The following is a 22,526-nucleotide window of genomic DNA, read 5'->3' as shown; positions in this document are numbered from 1 at the left end:
TGTTTTGAAATATATTTAAAAAATACATTCTCCAATGTATATTCCAAAATATATTCTAAAATATATATATATATATATATATATATTTAAGAATATACATTCCATCATTTGGATTCAAAAATATATTTCTTGGACTTGTCTCCACGTTATGCCCAAATCTCTCTCCTCCTCTCTAGCTTTAGCCACACCAACATAATAAGAGTTCTCAGAGGAATTGTTGCTAGTCTATGCTTTCTATTTTGGTAGATCTATTTTTCAATTAGATGGTTTTCTCTTCTTTTTTTTTCTTTCATTAGGTTAAATATATTTTTAGTATATGAAGTGAAATTAAATTTTATTTTTGTCTAAAATTTTAATATTGTTTAATCTTTAATAATTAAAAACAAAAGAATATAGTCATTGTCATTAACAACGTTAAGGATTACTGATATGACAAATAATGTTGTCATGTATGTTCATGTCAACATATAAACACAAATGTTATAATACGGAGACATACTTGACAATGTTGTTAATCAGATCAATAATTTTTTGAAGTTATTTGGTATCAATAATTAGACTTATAATTTAATAATATTTAAAAATGAAAATAATTCAAAGTTCTTTTAAAAATATATTTCATTTTTCCACAAATTATAAACATTTTACTTTTTAATATATATATATATATATATAACATGTCTTATTTTGTTCAAAACAATTTATATACGCACATAAACTAGTAGTTGTTAAATTGGTTTGTACATATCAGTTTTAATTTTTGTATATTGTTATAACGGTTTACATTTTTAATGTGTATAATTACGATCCTTGTCACGTTTAACCTACCTATCAAAAAGATGAAACCTAGTCAAATGTGAAGTTTGACTTAGTTAGGTCATGATGTGCTAGTGGTCCCTTAACACTTTACGAATCACGCAATTATGTAGTAAAACATATATAAAATATGAAGGTAAATAAAGTTATCAGTCTTTGCAATAATTATAAATTTGAGTTAATTAAGATTGTACATTAAGTACTGTATTACGACCCCGAATATTAAATTCATTAATTGTAAAAACAGTATCGCTTACCATAATAGTAATAGTTTAAAAAATGACATGCAGAATAATCCTACCGGATTTAAGTTGTTAGAATTTAATTTATTTCTTAATTAATTAAGAATTAAGGAAGTGATTAAGTGTATCTTTTCAGAGAAAAGAAAGAAATCGTTAACGGTGGATGGGAATAGAAAGAGAAAGAGAAAAACAGAAAAAGCGTAATTGGGAGCAGAAAGGAAGAGTCTGAAAGGTAAAACGAAAATCAGAGAGCGCAGTTAAAAACTTGGGTAAATGGTAATTAGGTGGAAATGAGATTTAAAAAAGGGATAAAAGCGGGGAGAATCGAGTTGAATTGAATTGGAAACTGCAGAATCAGATCTGGTGGCTGTCCCTTAGCGATGGCCAAAACGTTGATATTCGTCTACATAGTTGTCGCGGCGGTGCTGCTCTTGTTCCTCTCCCATTCACCGAAGAAGTTCTCCGGCCACCGCCACCGCCGCCTCAAGCTCCGCTCCAACTTCACCCTAGCACCGTCGCGCCACCACGCCGTGGCCTTCGACCCCTTGGTGGCGGAGCTGGAGCGGCACCGGGAGGACAAGGAGTGGGAGAAGCAGGTAATCCACCAGAAACACCCGGAGCTGGAGACGGACCCGGACCCGGACCCGGCCCCGGCTCACGAGTCCCAGCCCGAGTGGGAGGACTTCATGGACGCCGAGGATTACCTGAATGACGAGGACAAGTTTAATGTCACCAACAGGTTGATACTCTTGTTCCCCAAGATCGACGTGGACCCCGCCGATTGGTTCGTCACCGAGCACGAGTTGACTCAGTGGAACCTCCACCAGGCACAGCGCGAGGTCCTGCATCGCACCCAGAGGGAGATGGAGCTTCACGACAAGAATCACGATGGCTTTGTTTCGTTCTCCGAGTACGATCCTCCCAGTTGGGCTCAAAATGCAGGCCTGTCCCCTTTTCCAGCCTTTAGATCCGAGTAACACTACTATAATCGACTAATGTAGTTGCGTGCTATGGATTTGAACTTGAGATCGCCGTGTGTTTAGATACCGATGATTAATCATTGTGACTGTCTATTGAATGTTGTGTTTTTTTATTTTTACCAGATAACGAGTCTTTCGGTTATGATATCGGTTGGTGGAAAGAAGAGCATTTTAATGCATCTGATGCTGACGGAGATGGTGTTCTAAACTTGACCGAATTCAATGAGTGAGGCCTCTACTACTTGCTAGGAAGCTTGTTTGTTTTAAACCCATGATGATCCGTTCCACTTTTCCTTATTTTTGCTTTTTGGTTTTCCTAGCTTTCTGCACCCGGCGGACAGCAAAAACCCTAAGCTTCATCAGTGGTTGTGCAAGGAGGAAGTCAGGTAACTCAAATATCAGAAAGAGTCTATATGAAGGCTCAATATATCAGTCTTGAAATTGCAGGGTTATCAGTTATATCTTAGGTATAGAGAGAGAATAGAAACTTTGGGTAATATTTTTGTGTTGTGAATTCGTGATGTGTTAACAATAATTATTTACACTAATACTAGATCGTAATCCTAACTAAAGAAAGAAATCATGGGATGATAAAGAAACTTGTAAACCAATCCTCTAAAATTTACTAGATCATTCTAATGCACAATCAAGATGATGTGTGCTGAATATTGTTCTAATTCTCCTTGTCAAGATTTAGTTCATTATGCTATAAAAATCCCCCTTCAAGGAAAAGAGAATATGTAAGTTGCGCTCCACCAAACGAAAAGTCAAATGAAGGATGCTTGAGATATTGGAGTGTTGCACTACCAAGGAAGGAAGGAATTCATCACCACATGTCTTATCAGTGGAATACGAGAAATCACCATCAACGAGGATAACAATAGGGGCTCATATGAATCACAGTCAATACCTTACTAGCTTATTATTGTATGTCTCGTTGGAGAAAATAAGTCACCGAAATAAATGTCAATGGAAAAAGGAACACCATGACCACATTGGTTGGAGACAAGCGAAGGCATTCTGGATAGAAGACAGGTGGGGGCTAGGTCGCTTTTGGAACAAAAACTCAGTGTTATTGATAGTGTATAGTGGAAAGCCAAAAGTTTTCTACATCATATATCAAATAATTTCAGGAAAAAAAGAAGTGGAAGTCATATAGGAGTTGAAATAAATCAATTAACAGAGTATAAAAAAAATAAGTTGCATGCGAATGAAACGTTGCACAATAGTTAGTATAATACTAAATCAAAAGTCAATTGTTCATGGAAACATTAAAAAGAAGTTAAATGTTAAGATAAAATATCTGTTCATCTTACTTTGCCTGTTCCTCTTCCTCTTCCTCCGAATAATCATCATCCTTATTGCCTGTTCCTTCTATTTCTTCTCCTTCTTAGTCCTCAAAATCTATAATGAGGTTGCAACATCTTCAACTTCAGTTGCTAACTCATTGAAGACTACTCTATTTTCCAGAGGTGATAGAAGGATCCAGGAGGTGAAAAACATTAATCGAGGAGTATAGAAGTCCTTCCTTGCATGAAGAATGTTTCCGTTAGGAGAGGTTGAAGACTTCCTATGTAAGTGGGACATTATTGGTACTGGGGAAAAAGCCACGGGTAGTCCCATATCTAAACCATGACCCCACTTCTCAGTCTCAAAACCATCACTTCTGCATTAGCATGATTTTTTGGGGAAGTTGCACAATGGTGGAGTTACAATAGCGGATTGTAGGATTTTTGCAATGCTATTGTGAGCATCACTATAATGGCTATTTAACAACAGTACAAAAGTTGGAGCCAAATTGCACTTAGGACAAAAACTGGCAGGGCTAGACCACATCTAGGACCAAAGGCAGGATCTGTGTCTGGCACTTGATACCATGCTAGCTAGCTATGTAAATTGTAAACGAGTCAAACAGTAACCAAAAATAATAAGGCCAAAATAGCATTAAAAAGGTGGTGAACAAAGGTGAAAAAGGGCTAGACATAGTAAGAGAAGGTGAACGACATTCCAATTTACAGACCTAAATTGACGCCTCCAAATAGAGGTTCAAACTCCAAATATCACAGATCTAAAAGAGAACAGTGAGACAAGCATGGCACATGAATAATTGACAAGAAAGTCTTTCGGATGCAGCATCATGCGCAATAGATGACAGCTGTCCCTGGGGATGACCTAAGTGCAGGAAAACAGCATTTGGAAGTGTATGGCTGCTTTGAATGTTATTGGTGGTTTGGTTGCTAACTACCAATCTTGAGATGACATCTCAGTAAGGTTGCCAGGCTTTACAGATGGTGTATAGGTACTGAAGGAGGAAGCTGACAGAGTAGAGAATTTGAATATTTTTCTTGCGTATAGTGACATGTAATGTGATGCAAAGTGTAAATCACCAACCCTTTATTTTTACGTATCATTACAAAAAGAAAGTATAACGAGATAATAATGAAATACAGAAAGCATTCCTAGGAGATAATAAGAAAAGAGTGAATAGTATGCATTTATTGACAATGTGAATGGTTTTTGCACTATCAACAATTAGACATTGTCTTGTATTGTATTTTGGCTGACTTTTATTATAACTAAAGTTATCCTAAACATAATTTCTAATAGTTTGGCAATGTAAACTTTTATACTAGCAGTGGATTAAAATTAATTTTATAAGAAAATATAGAAACTAATTAGTTAAGATAATATAATCAAGATACTAATGAATATCTTCTTCGTATATTTTAACAATCAGTTTTTTCATACTATATGATTTGTGTTAGTAATACTGCATATTATAGATTTATTTACTTAATCATTAAGCATTTGACAGTTAAGATAATTTGATAAAAAAAATTATTAATATAACTGTATATTTATTCTTATAATAATTGCATTTGACATAAGAATGACCACGATATTACGACAGTAGATAACTATAAGCTATTTCAGTCTCAAGCGACCACACATGGGACTGATAAACACGGCTTAGAATTAAACAAGGACCTCAAGTCTTTCATTCCTTCAAAATCTTCATTAGGGAAACTGTTAGGTTTCTGGGTATATATCCTATCAGAAACATTCCTATAGGAGAAAGATTTATGTACCCAAATGAGAAATTCCCAGTCTCTTGTCAAACCGCAGGGAAACAAAACTGAGGACCAGAGATTGAAAATTGGATTCTAGCACCAACCTGTAAACAAACAAAATAAAAATGAAAGAATTGATTTTGGTTTTGGATCTTTTGCTTCTTCTTCTTTTTTTTTTCTTTTTTTTTTTTATCAAAGCAGACTAAGAATCTATCACATATGTCTTAGATGAAGACTGAATATTTTGATGAATTGCTTAAATGAAAAAAACCCTGCAGGTTATATATTTATACACATTGAAGATAAGTAAATAGAATTCTCTAATTGATACATGGACACTTGTTCTTTTTAACCATAAATTTTTGCATGTCTGGGTATCGTATGCAGCTTTCTACCTATGAAGGGTGAGACTGACAGTGTTTAGTCTTTAGATAATTTTCTTTTCTTTCTTTTTTTCCAAAATATTGGATTATACACATATATCTCCACTATGTACATGCTTGCTGTTGACAGAAGATATCTTATGGTATTCTGGTCTAAAACAATATTTTGTGATACATATCTTAGTTGTGTTATCTACGTATGTATCCTTTATTGTTTATGTCTCTAGGCTTCTGATTGTATAAGTTGTCTTTAGACTTTCAATAACTCCATATTCTTAACCTTAAACAAGTAAATTTGGATTTTGTGTTCCTGATAGAAAGGAATATGATATGTGACTTTCAATAATTCCATCTTTAGTTTATATGCAATAAGCTGATTTATATGATTGTCTTGGCTTACTATTGTTTAATTTACCCATTTCTTTTTTTACAGGGAAAGAGATACAGACAGAGATGGAAAGGTCAACTTTAAAGAATTTTTCCATGGGTTGTTTGATTTGGTGAGAAACTATGATGATGAAAGTCATAATTACTCGAATCATTCTGATAATTCAATGGATGCTCCAGCCAGAGTGTTATTTGGTCAGCTTGACAAGGATGGGGACGGGTATTCACCTTTGTATTACAATCATTAGTCTACTTTCTTTGAATTGTTGTAATAGTCTCCTAACTGTATACTATCTTTTTATTTTGGGTTATCATCTCAATCTTTGCAGATACTTGTCAGATGCTGAACTACTGTCCATAATTGAGAAACTCCATCCATCTGAGCATTATTATGCAAAGCAACAAGCCGATTACATCATTTCACAGGTACTCCATTTTACTTTACAGTAATTACAGGCTTCTTGTTGGCTAAGGTGCTTATTCTTTCTTTTAAAGTCATCCGATCATGCAAAAGACGATTTATTCAATTGATATTGGCTTAACATGGATTACATACTAATAGGAACTGAGATATTTGGGGGAGTCCAAGTCCCATATCAAGTAGTATGGGATGCTTGGTGGAGTATCTAAGTGTTTGATTATCCTTGTCAATAGCTGGCTTTAGAAGGTTGGTTCCTCTAGTGCTTGTTGTGTACCTATCAATTGGTTTCAGAGTTAATTTGAACAGAGGTTCTGTTGAGTACTACTCTTGTGTTTGTTTCTCCCCTCTCAATACACCTTTTTTGAAGATGGATCCCTCCATTAGTTTGAGTACTTATCACATACATTCCTTTTTATGAGTAAATGGTTCTGTTAAATAGTACTCAAGTGTTTGTTCCTCCCCTCTTAATACCCCTTTTTTGAAGATGGATTCCCCCATTTGTTTGGGTACTTATACATACATTCCTTTTTATGAGTAAATGGCTTTTTGCTTTGATAGAAACCCAGGTATTAGATTATAATAAATTAAAAGGTATGCTGAGGTCTCTAAGTCCCACATTGAGGAGTGGGAAGGAGTATTTTAGCATTTGACTTTCCTCTCTTAACATCTAGCTTTTAGAGGCAGGTTCCTGAAGTGTTTATCAATTGTTATGATAGTTGGTTGTAGAATGAACCAGTTCTCAGGGGCGGTGCTGTGACAATGACTTGGGATTGGGACGAGGTTTTTAAGCCTCACATCCAGCAGTACGGAATTCTTAGTGGGATATTTAATATGATTTTTCCCTTTTAAAGGGTGTGTTTCCCACTTGATTTGATGTTTATCATAAATTTGATCAGTTTTCTGTAGCTTGATGGTTCTATCTTTTATTGATCAATAATGTCTTTGACTGTAACCAATTTATATGGTATTTATTGGTGATAGCATAATGACTTGGCCTCTTAATCACTAAAGATTCCTTATTTTTTGAAAATATTTAGGTAGTAACTGATTATTGTACTTTCTGATTGATCTCTTTAAAATCTAAATCATTCATTAATGAGTTCCCATTCTTTCTGGATGAGAATAATTGAAATTTGTTGTCTGCTTGTATTCAATATTATTATTATAGCTTGTTGGAGAACTTTTTTATCGAGTAAATTAATTTTGTAATCCATTTTTCCTCTCTAATTTCCAGTTTTAGTTGTTGAAAATGCACATTTTGTTTTTGCTCATGGTCATCAATTAATGTCTCAATTTTGATATATTAACTGCTTAGATCACTGCAGCAAGATTTATCTCCACTTCATGTGCTGAGAAAACTTGTTTTAGTAGATATGCAGAGTTTTAAGATAAGGGAAAGAACACTTTTAACACTTTTGTGGGAGAGCTGGGGGGGCTTATCTGCCATTTGACAATGTGAAGAAATATATGTTAATTTGATAACCTTGCCCCTTTTATAATATTTTAAGAGGGAGAGGGGATGGTTTTCTTTTCTTTGTTGGGAGAACTGAGTTGCATTGCATTCCTTGTATTTATCAATCTGTATTCTGAATATTATATGTAAACCATTCTTTGTGCTTTTTTCTTTTTCCGGAGTTATATCTGTGGAGCATGATTTACATGACAGATCATTCAACTAGATGCTACTATTGGATTAAATTTTCTTAACGATGGCTTCAATATGCACTTCTTCACCTGTTGGGTTACATCTCATTAAACATTGTAATAATAATGTTAAGGAAAGCAGTTAATACTGACAGAGATAGCTCAATACTCACTACCAACACCTGTTGCATAACATCATACATTTATTTCATCAGTGACCATTATATTAAGTCCTGAAATAATGTTATGACAGGCAGATGAGGACAAGGATGGGCGTCTTACTTTGACTGAGATGATTGAAAACCCATATGTATTTTATAGTGCTATTTTCAACGATGATGAAGATGATGATGGTGATTACCACGATGAGTTCCGGTAAATTAATGTTAGGTAAAGGCGGCTCCTTACTCCCCCTTTTAATTTTACCAATGTTGTTTATTTTTACCAACATTTAGTGAATAAAATGTTTTATGATCTTCTAATGTAGGATACGCAGAAATGTTTGGCATAATTCTAGTGGCAAAGAATCAGTATTTGAAGACAATGACATGACAGAATTTTGATGTTTCAGGCCCTATGAGGTCCTTAGTCTCTATCCTGGTGGGCTTTTTGTGCAATGGCAACATTTATTGCTTCTTTCCATTCATATTATCTGCGAGTTCTTATTTGCTAATGGGATCCACCGTGACTTGTCGTTGAGTCACACCTGAGATCGGTTGGAGGATGATAGGATCTCAACTTCATTGTAAAATTTGTAGAATAATATACAAATTTTCAAATCACTAGTTCGGCTATCATTAATTAAGTAGAACATCTCAATTCTCAATGGGCAATATACATGTACCACTCTTAGAATATTTTTGGACTCAAGTAGCAGTTATATAATGTTTACCAAAACGTTAATGAGAAAATCAACAATTTCGGATTTTGGAAATAAAAGATTAGGTTAACAGAGTTAAACTCCCTTTCACTTTATTCAATTTGGTATCACAAGTCCTCATTAGTTTGACATCTCAAAGCTTAGGGTTTGAATGACATTTTCTGTAGATTATGAAAGTGTTGTCAAGAGTTTCAAGGATTGGATAAGAAATATTTAAAAGTAAATATTTCTAACAAATTTCATAACTGCAAAGTTTATCTAATCAAAATATTGAAACATGTAGTTTTCATCATAAAACTTTAAAAATGACATGGAAAAAATTGAACCAGGAAAAGTAAAAATACACAAGCTTAAAATTTGAAAGACAAGCTTTATTATAAAGTAAATAGCCTTAAGTAGAATGAGGGTACTGCGGCTGGTGTCTGGAACTTGACCCAACAGGTGGGGTGATTCTGCTTGATGATTGACTGAAGCAGCTAGTGCAACTTCATATGATCAAAATACATTTTTCCTTGATCTGTTTACTTTTAATTTTTCATATAAATTCTGTTAACCTTCCTGCGCTCATAGTACCAAATTGCGTGGTTTATCATCACATTAGGTGCTTATATTGCTTTTGTCACAGCTAATATGAGTGGGATTTTTTTGCAGAATTGATTTTAAATTAATATAAGCCCAAGAGACAAGCTGTCTCGCATGTTAATAATATATTAAAACAAAAGTAATATCTGGATATAGACACCAAAATGCTAATCTATTGTCAAAGAAAGTGACACTAAAGTGTGGCAAAACAGTGATGTTGAAATTTTATTTTTTTTTAAATGACCAAATAGATTTTAAGGAAAAAATACAAAGATAGATAAGTTATGTCAGTTTGGTATAATTTTATTGTGAAATCGTGTTAGCTTATTACGATTTTAGTGTATTGTCATTTTCATAATATTTTTAAAATCTGCTTGGTAACTTTGAAAAAAATTGTAACATGTTTTTGCTTATGATACGATGTATGAGTAAAAATAGAGAGAAACAGGTGTATCAATGAGACATTTGTACCGCTTGTATCCAAAAGTAACGTCACTCAACTAGAAATTGAAGATAAAAAACCAGTAAGTTACTGTTGCAAATAAGTAAAAATCAACTCAAATTCAATGGGAACATCACACGCTTCCTTAGATACATACATAAGCAATAACCTCACCACATTGCTAGCAAACAATCATTTTACTTAAGAATAAACCCAAAATATAGCTTATGTGACAGTCCTAAATCTTAGTTTTTTTCGTTTCGTTTCGAGTTAATAATGTTAGAATGGAAGGAAATGCAAATATTAGAGAGGATTAACGTGGTATGTTTGAGCTAATTTGAAGGGAATAATGAGGAAAGAAAGGTTGGTTCCATTGCAAATGCTTTCTGCAGGCTCAAGTGAAGATTTGTAAGGTGTTCAAAGCGACATTGTCACTGTTTTTCACTCTCCACATATGAACAATCTCTCTTCCTTTCTTTTCATTTTCTCACTCGCTCTCTTTCACACCATCATAAAATATTCTACCGAGCTACAATTACGAATGTGTAGATACCAGCAATTGTCAACTTCAGAATTAACATTAGCATTAAACCTGCTATGATGTGTCAGAATTAAAAACCACACACGCAGGTCTAAATAATTCTATCTGACAATAAACAAGTCATGCAAAAGATAACAAGTGGTGCTACATATTGTCGATGCTACGTAACCAAAGACAAAATACCCTTTATTATATATCTATGCTTCTGGTTACTTCATGAACAAACAGTTGTGTTGAGGCTGGTTTTCTCCACATATCCTCTTACTAACCACTCTTCCTTCCTTGTCACCTTCTGCATGCTTAAACGTTAACATAGCCATTTTTCTGTTAAGGGGTTGAGGTTTGAAATTCAGAGTCCATGGAAGAAACGAATTACTATGCAAGCAACAGAAGCATGAGAAGTGATTGGATTTGGAAGTATGTGAAGAGTGTTGGTGAGAGAGTGAGAAGATTTACAGGTTTGGCATGGAGAACAGCAGTGAAAGTAGGGAAAGAGGATCCAAGAAGGGTGATCCATTCCTTGAAAGTGGGGTTGGCTTTGACACTCGTTTCTTTGCTGTATCTCATAAAGCCTTTGTTCGAAGGGATTGGACAAAATGCCATGTCAGCTGTTCTTACTGTGGTTGTCGTCATGGAATTCACAGTAGGTAAGCCAAGCTACATTATCGTGTTTTTTTACATACTATTTGTAGAGAAAATTTTAAACGTAAACTCAAATCACAACTTGATCAAAAGTATGATCAACCCATCTTGGTTATGATGTTTATAGATGGTATAATTCAATCTTTTTACGATGCAGGAGCAACATTAGGCAAAGGACTGAATAGAGGGTTGGGGACTCTTTTGGCAGGATCATTGGCATTTCTTGTGGAGTATGTTGCAGACATCCCTGGTCGGATTTTTCAAGCTGTTTTCATTGGTTCTGCAGTTTTTATTTTAGGTAAGAATGATCACTTATAACATTACTGAATCTATGCTTAGTTTTCGGCTCTCACCTACTAAATATAAAACTAATTTATGATATATAAGGAAATCCCTTACATATTATCACATCCAATAATAGTTCTAAATAATTTAAAATTCAAGGTTAAAAATATTTTTTTCTCTTTTTATCCACTCAAATACTTAAAAATTTTAAATTATTTAAGAATCGAGACTAAAAATAATTTAAATATAATTTCGATCTATAATAACACTTTTAAGAATAAAATAATTTTGTAAGATCGAAGATATATAATCAAGAGTAACATTTGAAATATTAAGTTTGACTATGCAAAACTGCAACACTTGATTAATTTATTTAACTAAATCTAAATGAAAGCTTGAGTTTGATTTTCTTAAACTAAAACTGAGTTTAGTTTTATTAAAAAAAATCCTGATGTTTGATTTTAACAAACATCTATTGACCTCGTTAGATTTCACCACATGGTGTTCCCACTTCTTACTTTTCTTATATATATATATATATATATAAAGGGTGCTGAATTGCTAATTTGTGAAAAATGTGAAATGTGAATTCTTAAAATATATATATCTTGCATCTTGCTAAAGTTTTTGCATTTTGAGGTACTATTCCTTTTTCCTAAAATTTATTTACAAAAAAGACTGCTAGCACTGTGGGAAAAATATATAGAGTTTATTTATAATTCATTAGACATTAATCACAATCACAGATAAAAGTGAGCTTATTTTTTAAAAGTAATTATTTTACATTATCAATTGATAAAAAAAAACCCCGCTGATACATCTTCTAAAATAGTTATTCTAAAGATAACCAAGTTTACTATATATGAAATTTTATTATTGAATAAATAATAAAAGACACTCTGATTTCAGCACAAATTATTTACACTTGATTAAGTATTTTTATTTTCAAAGTTTCTTATTATATTATCTTTTAGTTTTTTTTCTTCGACTTGCAACTTTATTTAGAGGTACAAATTATTACTACTTATGCCAACCAAATTTGGTTTTAAAAATAATAATTTACTAATATTCAAATTATAGAGTGACAAAATATCACAAACTATTAAATATGTTTTTACATAAAAGAAGGGTAACTTTATATATAGATAGCTGTTTCTAGATGTTTTGATATAGTGACTAAACAAAAAAAAAGTTATGTTTACTTGAGAGATTGCATATAAACTTATAATTGCAGATCAAACCACAACATTTGAATTGTTTTATCTGCAGGAGTTGTAACTACTTATGTGAGGTTCATCCCCCATATCAAGAAGAACTATGACTATGGTGTTATGATATTTCTCTTGACTTTCAATTTGATAACTGTATCAAGTTACAGAGTTGATAATGTCTGGGCAATTGCAAAAGATCGTATAGCAACCATTGCCATTGGTGGTGGCCTCTGCCTTGTAATGAGCCTTTTGGTTTTCCCAAACTGGTCAGGGGAAGACCTCCATAACTCCACCATAGCAAAGCTCGAAGGCCTAGCCAACTCTGTTCAAGGTATTCTATACTATGTTAAACAAACACTCAAGATCTCGTATAAGGTGATTTTATAACATATAATTAGACGTAAATTTTAAATTGATTTTGTAATATTGAATTAAATTTAAAATTTATTTCTTAACATAATCATGAGTTAGATCTTATCTTAACAAGATTTATTATTTGTTAGACTAGACCATGATGTTAAATTTCGTTATTTGTTAGACTAGACCATGATGTTAAATTTCGTGAGATGTAGTTAGAACTAAAGTTCAATCCTTAACAAGATTTATATCATCGTATAGTTTTATTGTCTTATTCAATATATATAATATACATATATATCATTGATGGTCCAAATAATCACGCAGCTTGTGTTGTGAGATACTTTAATGATTCTGAAAATCAAGAAACTCAAGAAGATGCTTCTGATGATCTGATTTACAAAGGTTACAAGGCTGTCTTAGATTCTAAATCTAAAGACGAAACACTGGTAACTCTTGTGACCTTTTTTTCCTGATAGTGAAGTTGAACATTTCCAAAATTACTGTTGTTTGTGGCAGCAGATCTTATAGGACTGTGAAATTAAACAGGCACTGCAAGCAAGTTGGGAGCCAAGATGGTCAACTTATTGGCACAGAATTCCATGGCGGCAATATAAAGTAGTGGGGGTTACTCTTCTCCATTTTAGTTACACTGTTGTTGCACTACATGGGTGTCTTATGTCTGAAATTCAGGTACTATATATCTCAATCAAATAATTCAGAAAACAAATATTACTCTAACAAAAGGTTACAGATGATACACATATAGGTACCAAAAGAGACTATTGTAGCTAGAAAAATGTGTTTCTACTTTCTACTTTTATGATTTTCTAGATATAGCAAATGACATAGTGATACAGAAACTACTGCATGGTCTAAAACCATAGTCTTACCAACTTAGGCAGTGTGTAATTATATTTTTCAGTTTCTGAAAAAGATTTAATAATGTCATAGAAATTAGCTATGACATGCAACAGTTTCTTGAGAGTTGGGTGTATCAGTAAACATGAAGAGGTCAAAAACATGATTCTCTTGGCTAGCATGTTTGCAATAGTTGGTTGGATCAAATCCTGGTATAAAAGTGTTGTTATTGTTTTGTTATGTTTATGATTTATTAATACATGCCTTAATTATGAATTAAGACCCCAGGATCAATTCGAGCTCTATACAAAGACTCTTGCATCACACTTGCAGAAGAAGTGTCTAAAGCACTGAGGGATCTAGCTAATAGCATAAGAAATAAGCGTCAATTCTCCCCTCAAGCACTGTCTGACAGTATCAATGAAGCTCTACAAAATCTGAACGATGAGTTGAAATCCCAACCACAACTATTTCTAGGCTCAAAGAATTTTGGTGGAAGCACACATGCTGAAGAAGACACTAGAGTGTCATTCTCAAGTGTTAGGAGTGATTGTTCTTCCATGTTTGAGTACAAATCCAGAGAACTTTCTGGTGAAATGTCAGTGGAGGGACACAAGAAGGTTTTGAAGCCACTGATGAGTAAGATTGTGATGACAAGCCTTGAGTTTTCAGAAGCACTGCCTTTTGCAGCTTTCACTTCTATGCTTGTGGAGATGGTGGCAAAGTTGGATCATGTTATAGATGCAGTTGATGACTTGGCCAAATTGTCACGCTTTAGAGAGTTCAGAGATGAAGATGAGATTGTTGTGAGTTGTGAGAAACCAAAGATAGTTCACAATGACTTGCCCTCTTATGCATTTGATTAACTAGGGAGTATTAATAAGGCATATGTGGGGAGAGCAGTAATGTAGTTTTAAGTCTTCTGATAGAAAACATGTAATAAAGAAATGAACAACTCTGTTAACAGATGTTTTAATTGCAAGATCAGAAAGATAACAGTGTGTCTGTTAAGAAATAATTGTTGAAATCACCCCTTATCCCTTTAGAAGTAAGAAAATTAAGAATTTATATGCAATATCTTCAAACACAAATTATAATTGATAAGGAAAAACTATGTGCAAAATTAGAGAAATATTAAGTGAAAAAATTACAATCTTTGATTAAATATAAAGAAAGAAAAATCACACACTCCCTTGTAAGTGAAGAAGAATACACATACCTCTGAAATGAGAGGTATTTAGAAAGGTTTTGAGTTGTATTCTTACTCAAAGGTTGAGTTTAAACATTAATATCATTGCAAAACTTTTCATCATCCAATCAACTTATGATGATCATTCTAACCTGGTGTATCTAGACATTTTTTTATCAACTAGGGTTGTGACTTTGATAGAGGGATAAAGAAAATAATAGGAAATATAACAAATTTTAAATGGTTCAAAGAAACTCTTAATATGGTGAAATTATCAGATAGTTTGAATTATTACTTATATATAGCTTTGACTAATCTTTACATAATATACATTAAAAAAATTTAATCTACAAGAAAAATTGACAACACTTAATTATAAATCATGTTAAAATTAGTTAGAATTGTCATAATACTGCCACCTAATAATATTTTCTTAAAATAATATTAAAATCTCACAACTAATTCAAATTTTTCAATAAAAAATTTCAGCTAATACTCTACTGGATAAGGTATTTTCAGCTAATACCTTGACATCATAATTTTTATTAGAAAGAATTGCTAAATAAGATGAATTCTTATTCAGTTAAAGCCCTTCAATTCCACACTAGCATGCCTCATTAAGCTACAATCCAATAAATGTACAACCAAAGTGAGAACCAGGCAAATCAAAATGGACAAACTGTTAATTAAGGCATTGATGCCAAGGTCCCATATCGTATAGATAAGATAAAAACCATTCTAGAGAATTATAGTTTGCAGAGTCTAAAGCAGGAGCCATCAAAAGTGATCATTTTCATTGGAATTAAGAAATCTATTTGTTAGATTTTTGGAAAATAAAATGGTTCCCAAATCTATTCACAACAGTAACAGCATGGAATTAAGTTAACATTTGGAAAAGTTCATGATCATATGAAGTGAATCATGAATTGACCCAAAAGTTAAATATCATACACTAACCATGTATACCAGATCATGTTCTATGACTCTTTCACAGATATCCTCTTTGGCATTAAGGTTTACAGAAAAACAGATATCATGGATATTAAATCAGGCACGAAATACTGAAGACCAAATGAGTCACCAGCATGTGAACAAAGGCAGGGAAATTTTCATTGATCCTTTGCTTTCTTACGCGCCAGAAAGCGCTCTTTTGCAGCAGCCAGAGCATCCAGACTTCTTTTATGATGATCGGGCTTTGGTTGAGAAGCTGATGGCTGTTCAGCTGAACTCTTTGCTTCCGCAGAAGAAGCCTCAGGATTTGGTTTCGTGTCCAATGGATTAGAAGCCTCACCCTGTTCCCCAATCTTTTCTGCAGGAGACTCCACTAGTGAACTTGGGTTGTCCAATGAATGCTGCACTTCATCTGACCCATTACGTTGTTCATGGTCATTTGGTGCGTGGCTCTCTGCAACTCTTCTCTCAGCCTGCTTCTCACGTTTCCTCGCTTGGGCATCTTTTGCTCCATAAGCAACATTTTTGTCAAGGTTTGAATAAAAATCAAGCAAAAAATCCTTCTTCTTGGTAACCTATGCAAATATTAAAATACAAAAAATGTCAATAATAAGAACAGAGAGAGAGGAATAAGACCATAAAAGACCATGCCAGTTTAATTAAAGAAAAAATATATACACTAAAATGAGGGAGAAAAGAAAAGAAAGGAAACACTAGAACATCTTAAATCCATTACGAATCTAGGTTGACAACAGAAAAGATACGAAAACATGGCAAAAAAACTATGTGAAATTTAAAAGACAGGAACTTACATCATCTCTTTCTTCTTGAAGTTCACGCAAACGCTCTAGCTCCATTTGTCTCTCTCGTTCGGCAAGCTTCTTTCTATATGCTTCTGTAACAAATTTGTCTTTGTCAGCATAGATATGGTCGTCTTTGCTTCTCTCTTTGGCAATCTTTTTCTCATAAACAATCTCACGATGCTGCTCTCGCTCTTTTGCCTTTTTCATCAGATTTTCGATATATTTTGGCTACATCACAAAGATTACAGGTTGATGATGAGTAACGAAGTCATTTAGCAAATGACCCAAAATTAACAAATTTAAACACTAGCTCTCAAAAGTAAAACAAGAAAGAAATTTAAACAAAAAATTAAAAAGGAATACTCACATAGCCTATTCGAAACCCAGAGCAACCCACACCAGACCATTTTCACTATTCAAACAGGGCCTTGACAATGAAATTTCCTAACCTTGAGAATGAGTTGTGTTGTGTTCATACATGTCAAACACCAATTCCCAGATTCACACTAACACCTTTATACGGTAATCTTGGAATTTTGAAAAATATTAAACCTTAAAATCTCACAATCTTAATTTTATATAAAGTTACTTTAACACATCAGGAAAATATGTTCCTATGCTACCCGATAATCTAATTATCTATCATCTGTATATAAGCCTCCTTACATCTAGCATTTTTCTGCCACATTGCATCGTCCACTATGTCCTGTGTCCTATGTAATGCGAACCACCCTACCCAAACAACGAAAGGGTACAATAAAGATGATTTGGCAATTTCTTTTATAAATAAAGATTACTTATTATAGATTCAAGACAATCCAACAGCATAGCAAAATGACTTCAGTGGTATCTTAGCATAAAGACAATTTTAAAAATTTAAATAAATGAAAGGATATTTAAATCCAAAAACAAAAAGAAGTGAATGATGCATATCTTCATGCTGCTAATCACCTGAGTCATTAACCTAATTATTATGTAAATGCAAGGTGCCAGAGATTCTCAGTTCCTGACAATACGATTCTACATAGTTATAAACATAACAAAGTGGCGGTTTGACTGTAAGTAAGAGAAGATCACTAGAACTGCAAGCTACCTTTCTCTCTTCACGATCTTGGGTCAATGGACGAGTTTCCTTCGCTTTCATTTTGTCATAGACTCCATCATAATCAAATACGGATGGATCTTCCTCCAAGGCTTTCTTCTGCTGCTCCTCAACCTAAGAAAATGAAAGTAAGATAATAATACAAAGAAGCAAAATACAACAGGCCCGATTATAAACATTGAACGCAAATTATCAAACACCAAGGAAACTATCACAGAAAGATCAACTTACTTCCTTGAGACGTTTATTCTTGCTAGCCTGAAGAGCAATTTCCCTCTCGACGTCATTATCATCATCCTCATTAAATCCAAAAGGGGTGGCAAGGGAGGGCCTTGGTGCCTGTTTCTTTGCCTTAGGTGGCCTAAGGTTCAAACCATACTTGCTCATTTCACTCTCCAAACCCTAGAATTGTTTTTCACTACACAAATACACTGAATCTGCGTGTTTCTAGGTCACGATTTATGCAGAACACACCTGGGTAAAAATTTCGTGCTCCGCTGCTCCCCTCCTGCAACTTTCTGTTGTTTTGGGTGTAGATTTTGTGTTCTCCTTTCGCCGCTGCTTTCTCTTGTCCGTTTCATAGATCCCACCACAAACTGGGTTGGGCCTTATCATGGTTTCTCTCTAGCAATTTTGTATTGGGGGATTCTTCCTGCGCCCCCATATTTTCTTCATGGGCTCATAATCTTACCAAAATGACTTGATTGTCCCTTATTAAAAATTTTGGGTCTTATGTTGTCTTCTAAATTTGCATTACGGCAATTGAAATATAAATTTATATTATGAATTTTAAATTTTAAAATGCATTTTAATTATATTGTAAATTTATATTACAAATTATACAATTTAAAATATAAAATTGTATTATAAATTATACAATTCAAAATTTAATTCATATTTTTTATTCTTTTTTAAATTTGTATTATTAATTGTACAATTTAAAATATAAATTTGTCTTACAGAGTATCTACAAATTACACAATTCAAAATATAGTTAAAACACAAAATATATATATATATATATATATATATATATATATATATATATATATATATATATATATATATATATATATATACTGTCCTTTTCTATTAATTTTAACAAGGGGTATAGTTGAAATTTAGAAAGTATGGAGTGCAACAAGAAAATATGGGAATGCGGAAACAAATTGACTTTGAATTGTTGTGTCTCATTTTAAAAAGTCCAACAGATTTTTTTTATGTAAAACATAATAACATTAGAAAAATATAAAAAAAAAACTATTCAAAAAATAATGTGATAAACTGATAATAATAATAATATAATAAAAGTGTAAAATATTATTTATAGCCTAATATATTACATGTTTTTCATATTATTTTTGTCACGTCCCATTAATGTCTGTGCTGAGTCACCACTGTGCTCCCATAAATGCACCTCGCCACACGTGCACCTCCACTGACACGCCATCACACCCACTCTGCATGCGACTGCCAAGTGTCGTGTTGGAACATTCTAAAACCTTAATGGAATCCAAGTGGCAGCAGGCGAGTGGACGTTCGTCCTAAGTGGGGAGAGAAATTAATTTTCAGAAAAACTCTTTCCCCACTATGCTGCACACTTCGTCTTCTTCCCCAAACTCTGAATTTTCAAATCCTCCATCTTCTCTCTAGAACCTCCATCTTCTCTCTACCGTAACTCACCATTCTCTACTCCTTTCACCTTTCAGTACCGTGAGGACGTTCCCTGCACCGAGAGCTCTATATTGAACCGAACAACTTCCAGTTCTGGTAAGTTTCACTTGGGCGATCGTTTTTGGTGTTCCTGTAAACGGTATTCAGCTGCATGCAACGGTGTAGGCTAAGCCCTTCATTTTTCTTTTGGTTAGTTTAGTGGGAAAGCTTAAGAGAAACGTTGAGAGAGCTTCTTTTAGGCGAGTCAAGATCCACTCTTTAGGACGTTCGCTACTGAATCCGGGTAAGGGAAGCTTATTGTGATTTAATTTATATTGTGTGTTGTATGCATGTTTGATATGGATTGTATGCATGAGATGTATGCGGATGTATTAGTTATGAACGATCGCTGTTACAATGAATGAATATGGTATTCGTATGCTGATGGTTGCTTGGTATAAATGATTAATGAGAATCTTATATAGTATGTAATTTAATATTTGGATATGATGTATTAAGTATGAACTGATGTATGATAATATGAATTCTGTAATGTATGAGATTTATGGTGGAGATAAATTATAAGATATGAATCGTATGAAAAATGTGAAGTTGTTGTAGATGGAAAATCTGGAAAATATAATAGTCCTTACTTTGATAATGCACGCTCGTCATCGAACGGTCTTCTACCGTTCGGTTTTCCCTGAAAATGATTTAGAGTAGGAATTCTTTCATTTGGAAAGGATTCGGTTTAAGAACGAGCGTCCTCTTGCGAAAGTCTAGGTTTGAGCGTTCGGCTCATCCTAGTAGTGACCAACAATTAAATAATTAAACTCAGATTGTACCGCTCGGTCTTATATCGAGCGTCCGTTTTAATTAGTGCTTGGTCATCTATTGAGCGTTCGTCCTAAGTGGCGCTCGGTCTCAGACCGAACGCTCGTCCTTTTCGTAAAGTGCAACGAGCGATAATAACGTTCGTCCTGAATTCCCATAAGCGTTCGTCCTAAATTTAAATAGCGTTCGTACAATATATTTAGTGACGTTCGTCCAAGTCTTCTGTGACGTTCGTCCAAAAATTCATTAAACGCCTACCTTCGCGCTCGGTCATTGACTGGAGGTTTGTCCCCTGAATTAAATCGTGTTCGGTTATTTTATCCAAATAAGTCGTGATATATTTATCCCTTGGATTCTTGTCAGAGTCATTGAACTTAAATTATTCTAAGTACTTTACGATCGTAATAGAGTTAGTTCATTTAACTAATTCAAAGAAGTCTTTCTCGGTCTCGCCCTCGACGTTCGTCCTCGCTAGGAAGAGGAGTGAACGTTCGTCTTTTTAAGAAAGTGGAACATAGAATGAAAATGTATTCAAGAGAATAAATTAAGGTGTGCGAACACTATGAGAACTGAAATTGTGATTTTGAATTTGAACGAGCGTTCCAGGGTGGAACGACTCTTGAATGGATATTGAGATTTGTAAGTATGAACGTGGTAAGCTTAGATGGTGATCCATCCTGATATTCCGTGAGTGCTCGTTCTCAAGTAGAGAGGAGCATGTCATGTGTGGGAATGGCAGGAGGTCTAGTCCATAACTGTAACTTGGACAGAACAGACTAACCTTAGGTGGCTACTGATGAGCATTCCAGTTACCCCACCTGAGTGCACGGACGCCTTAGCTACACAGGATTCATACAGTCCGAACGGTCGGTCTAGTATCAGGATTTTTGGATGAAATTTATGTATGAATTGAATGTATATGTTGTGAACTTACTTGCTGGAACTGATATGTATAAAATGTATGTGTTGGCTTGAATTAAATTCAATAAGCTTACCCTGTGTCTCTTTCTTGTGTTGTCGTTCGTCCTTGAACCTTCGTTTTGTCTATGCAATGATCATCCGTGTGGATGTGAGCAGACGGAGAGGCGTTACTGGAAGAAACACTGGAAGAAGAAAATTTGGAGGACGCCAATCTCGTAGAAGTGGAAGTGAAGGCCGAACAGTAAAGACGTTCGGTTTTTAATTAGGTTAGCGAGCGGCTGTGAGCGAGCGCTCATTTGTTGATTGTAAATAGTTGGACGTTCGATCATTGTTTTGTAAACCGTTCGTCCTTATCTTTTTGCGAACGCTCGTTGAATTATGTACATTAGAGGCCGTTCGGCCACTTTCGTTATTGTTGTTCCCTTTGTTTTAAAACTATTTTGAATTATTAATATATGTGATTATTCTAAGTATATAGTTGATGACTGTATAATTTTGGGATGTTACAATTTTACTTAACTCATAGATATTTTTTATACGAAATAAACATTTACAATGAGTTTATGAAATTCTCATTAATAAACTTTTAATTTATTTTACTTTTTATTAAAAAAAATCAACTATTTATAAAACATTTAAGTCGGTTGTTATATTTAGATCGATATTTTTTTTCTCAATCAATTTCCCACCTCTTTTTTATTCAATAAAATAAACATCTATAAAGAGTATCACTTAAGCTAAAAATCAGAGTAGGTGAGTTACAGTGACAACCAACAAAATCAATATCAGGGGATGACTAAGATTAAGCTCCTAAGAAACAATAAGTAAAGACAAAATAAGAAACCAAATATAATTTTGTCGGACAATAACATGAAACTGTAATTTCTTACATTAATTTTTGTCCCTACGGAACAAATTTTCACTATTTATAATTATTTTTTTCATGATATTGGTTACCTTCTACAATTACCTTTACTTTTTCTTTTCTTTTTCCTGTCTTCATCGTATTCTATTTTCTATGAGAAAAATCTAACTTTATCGCCATTACATGTGAGCATTTCTAAATAAAAGAGACGTGTTGTAGTAAAACTTTGCGACAATACTGCAACCAACAAAGATAAGCAGGTTTGCTCTACTTTTGATAAGCGAGACAGAAAATGACTACAACCAACAACCTATTTTATTATATTTCAAAAGAAAAGACAACTAAGATTATTTAGAACACTAATAGTCACATGTATACATAGGATCAACCTGTTCCTGCAACTAAAAAAGCAGATATCAGCTGTACTCAAATTTCCAAATTAACCATTAACACCAAGAATGTT

General features: G+C 33.8%; 3 protein-coding genes across 3 annotated transcripts; 2 read left to right on the top strand and 1 right to left on the bottom strand.

Moving 5' to 3' along the window:
- Nucleotides 1-1,272: 1,272 nt before the first annotated feature.
- On the top strand, nucleotides 1,273-8,801 carry LOC108326317 (uncharacterized). The gene is made up of 7 exons (XM_017559747.2): nucleotides 1,273-2,000; nucleotides 2,162-2,264; nucleotides 2,359-2,424; nucleotides 5,926-6,099; nucleotides 6,209-6,305; nucleotides 8,198-8,334; nucleotides 8,432-8,801. Exons 1-6 carry the CDS (start codon nucleotides 1,439-1,441, stop codon nucleotides 8,321-8,323), a joined length of 1,128 nt encoding a protein of 375 aa, XP_017415236.1. The 5' UTR covers nucleotides 1,273-1,438; the 3' UTR covers nucleotides 8,324-8,334; nucleotides 8,432-8,801.
- Nucleotides 8,802-10,633: 1,832 nt separating this feature from the next.
- Nucleotides 10,634-14,761, top strand: LOC108326318 (aluminum-activated malate transporter 12-like). Its single transcript, XM_052874743.1, has 6 exons — nucleotides 10,634-11,036; nucleotides 11,189-11,329; nucleotides 12,586-12,858; nucleotides 13,212-13,333; nucleotides 13,434-13,577; nucleotides 14,027-14,761. The coding sequence occupies exons 1-6, from the start codon at nucleotides 10,748-10,750 to the stop codon at nucleotides 14,609-14,611; spliced, it is 1,554 nt and encodes a 517-aa protein (XP_052730703.1). The 5' UTR covers nucleotides 10,634-10,747; the 3' UTR covers nucleotides 14,612-14,761.
- Nucleotides 14,762-15,816: 1,055 nt separating this feature from the next.
- On the bottom strand, nucleotides 15,817-18,358 carry LOC108324999 (uncharacterized). The gene is made up of 4 exons (XM_017557973.2): nucleotides 18,022-18,358; nucleotides 17,782-17,904; nucleotides 16,698-16,916; nucleotides 15,817-16,460 (listed from the first exon to the last, which is right to left on the bottom strand). The coding sequence occupies exons 1-4, from the start codon at nucleotides 18,175-18,177 to the stop codon at nucleotides 16,044-16,046; spliced, it is 915 nt and encodes a 304-aa protein (XP_017413462.1). The 5' UTR covers nucleotides 18,178-18,358; the 3' UTR covers nucleotides 15,817-16,043.
- Between the last annotated feature and the right edge of the window lie 4,168 nt (nucleotides 18,359-22,526).

This window comes from Vigna angularis, chromosome 3 (assembly GCF_016808095.1).
Source record: "Vigna angularis cultivar LongXiaoDou No.4 chromosome 3, ASM1680809v1, whole genome shotgun sequence".
Taxonomy (NCBI): Eukaryota; Viridiplantae; Streptophyta; class Magnoliopsida; order Fabales; family Fabaceae; genus Vigna; species Vigna angularis.
Note: the sequence above shows the minus strand (reverse complement) of the source record. Positions and strands in the feature narration are given on the sequence as shown.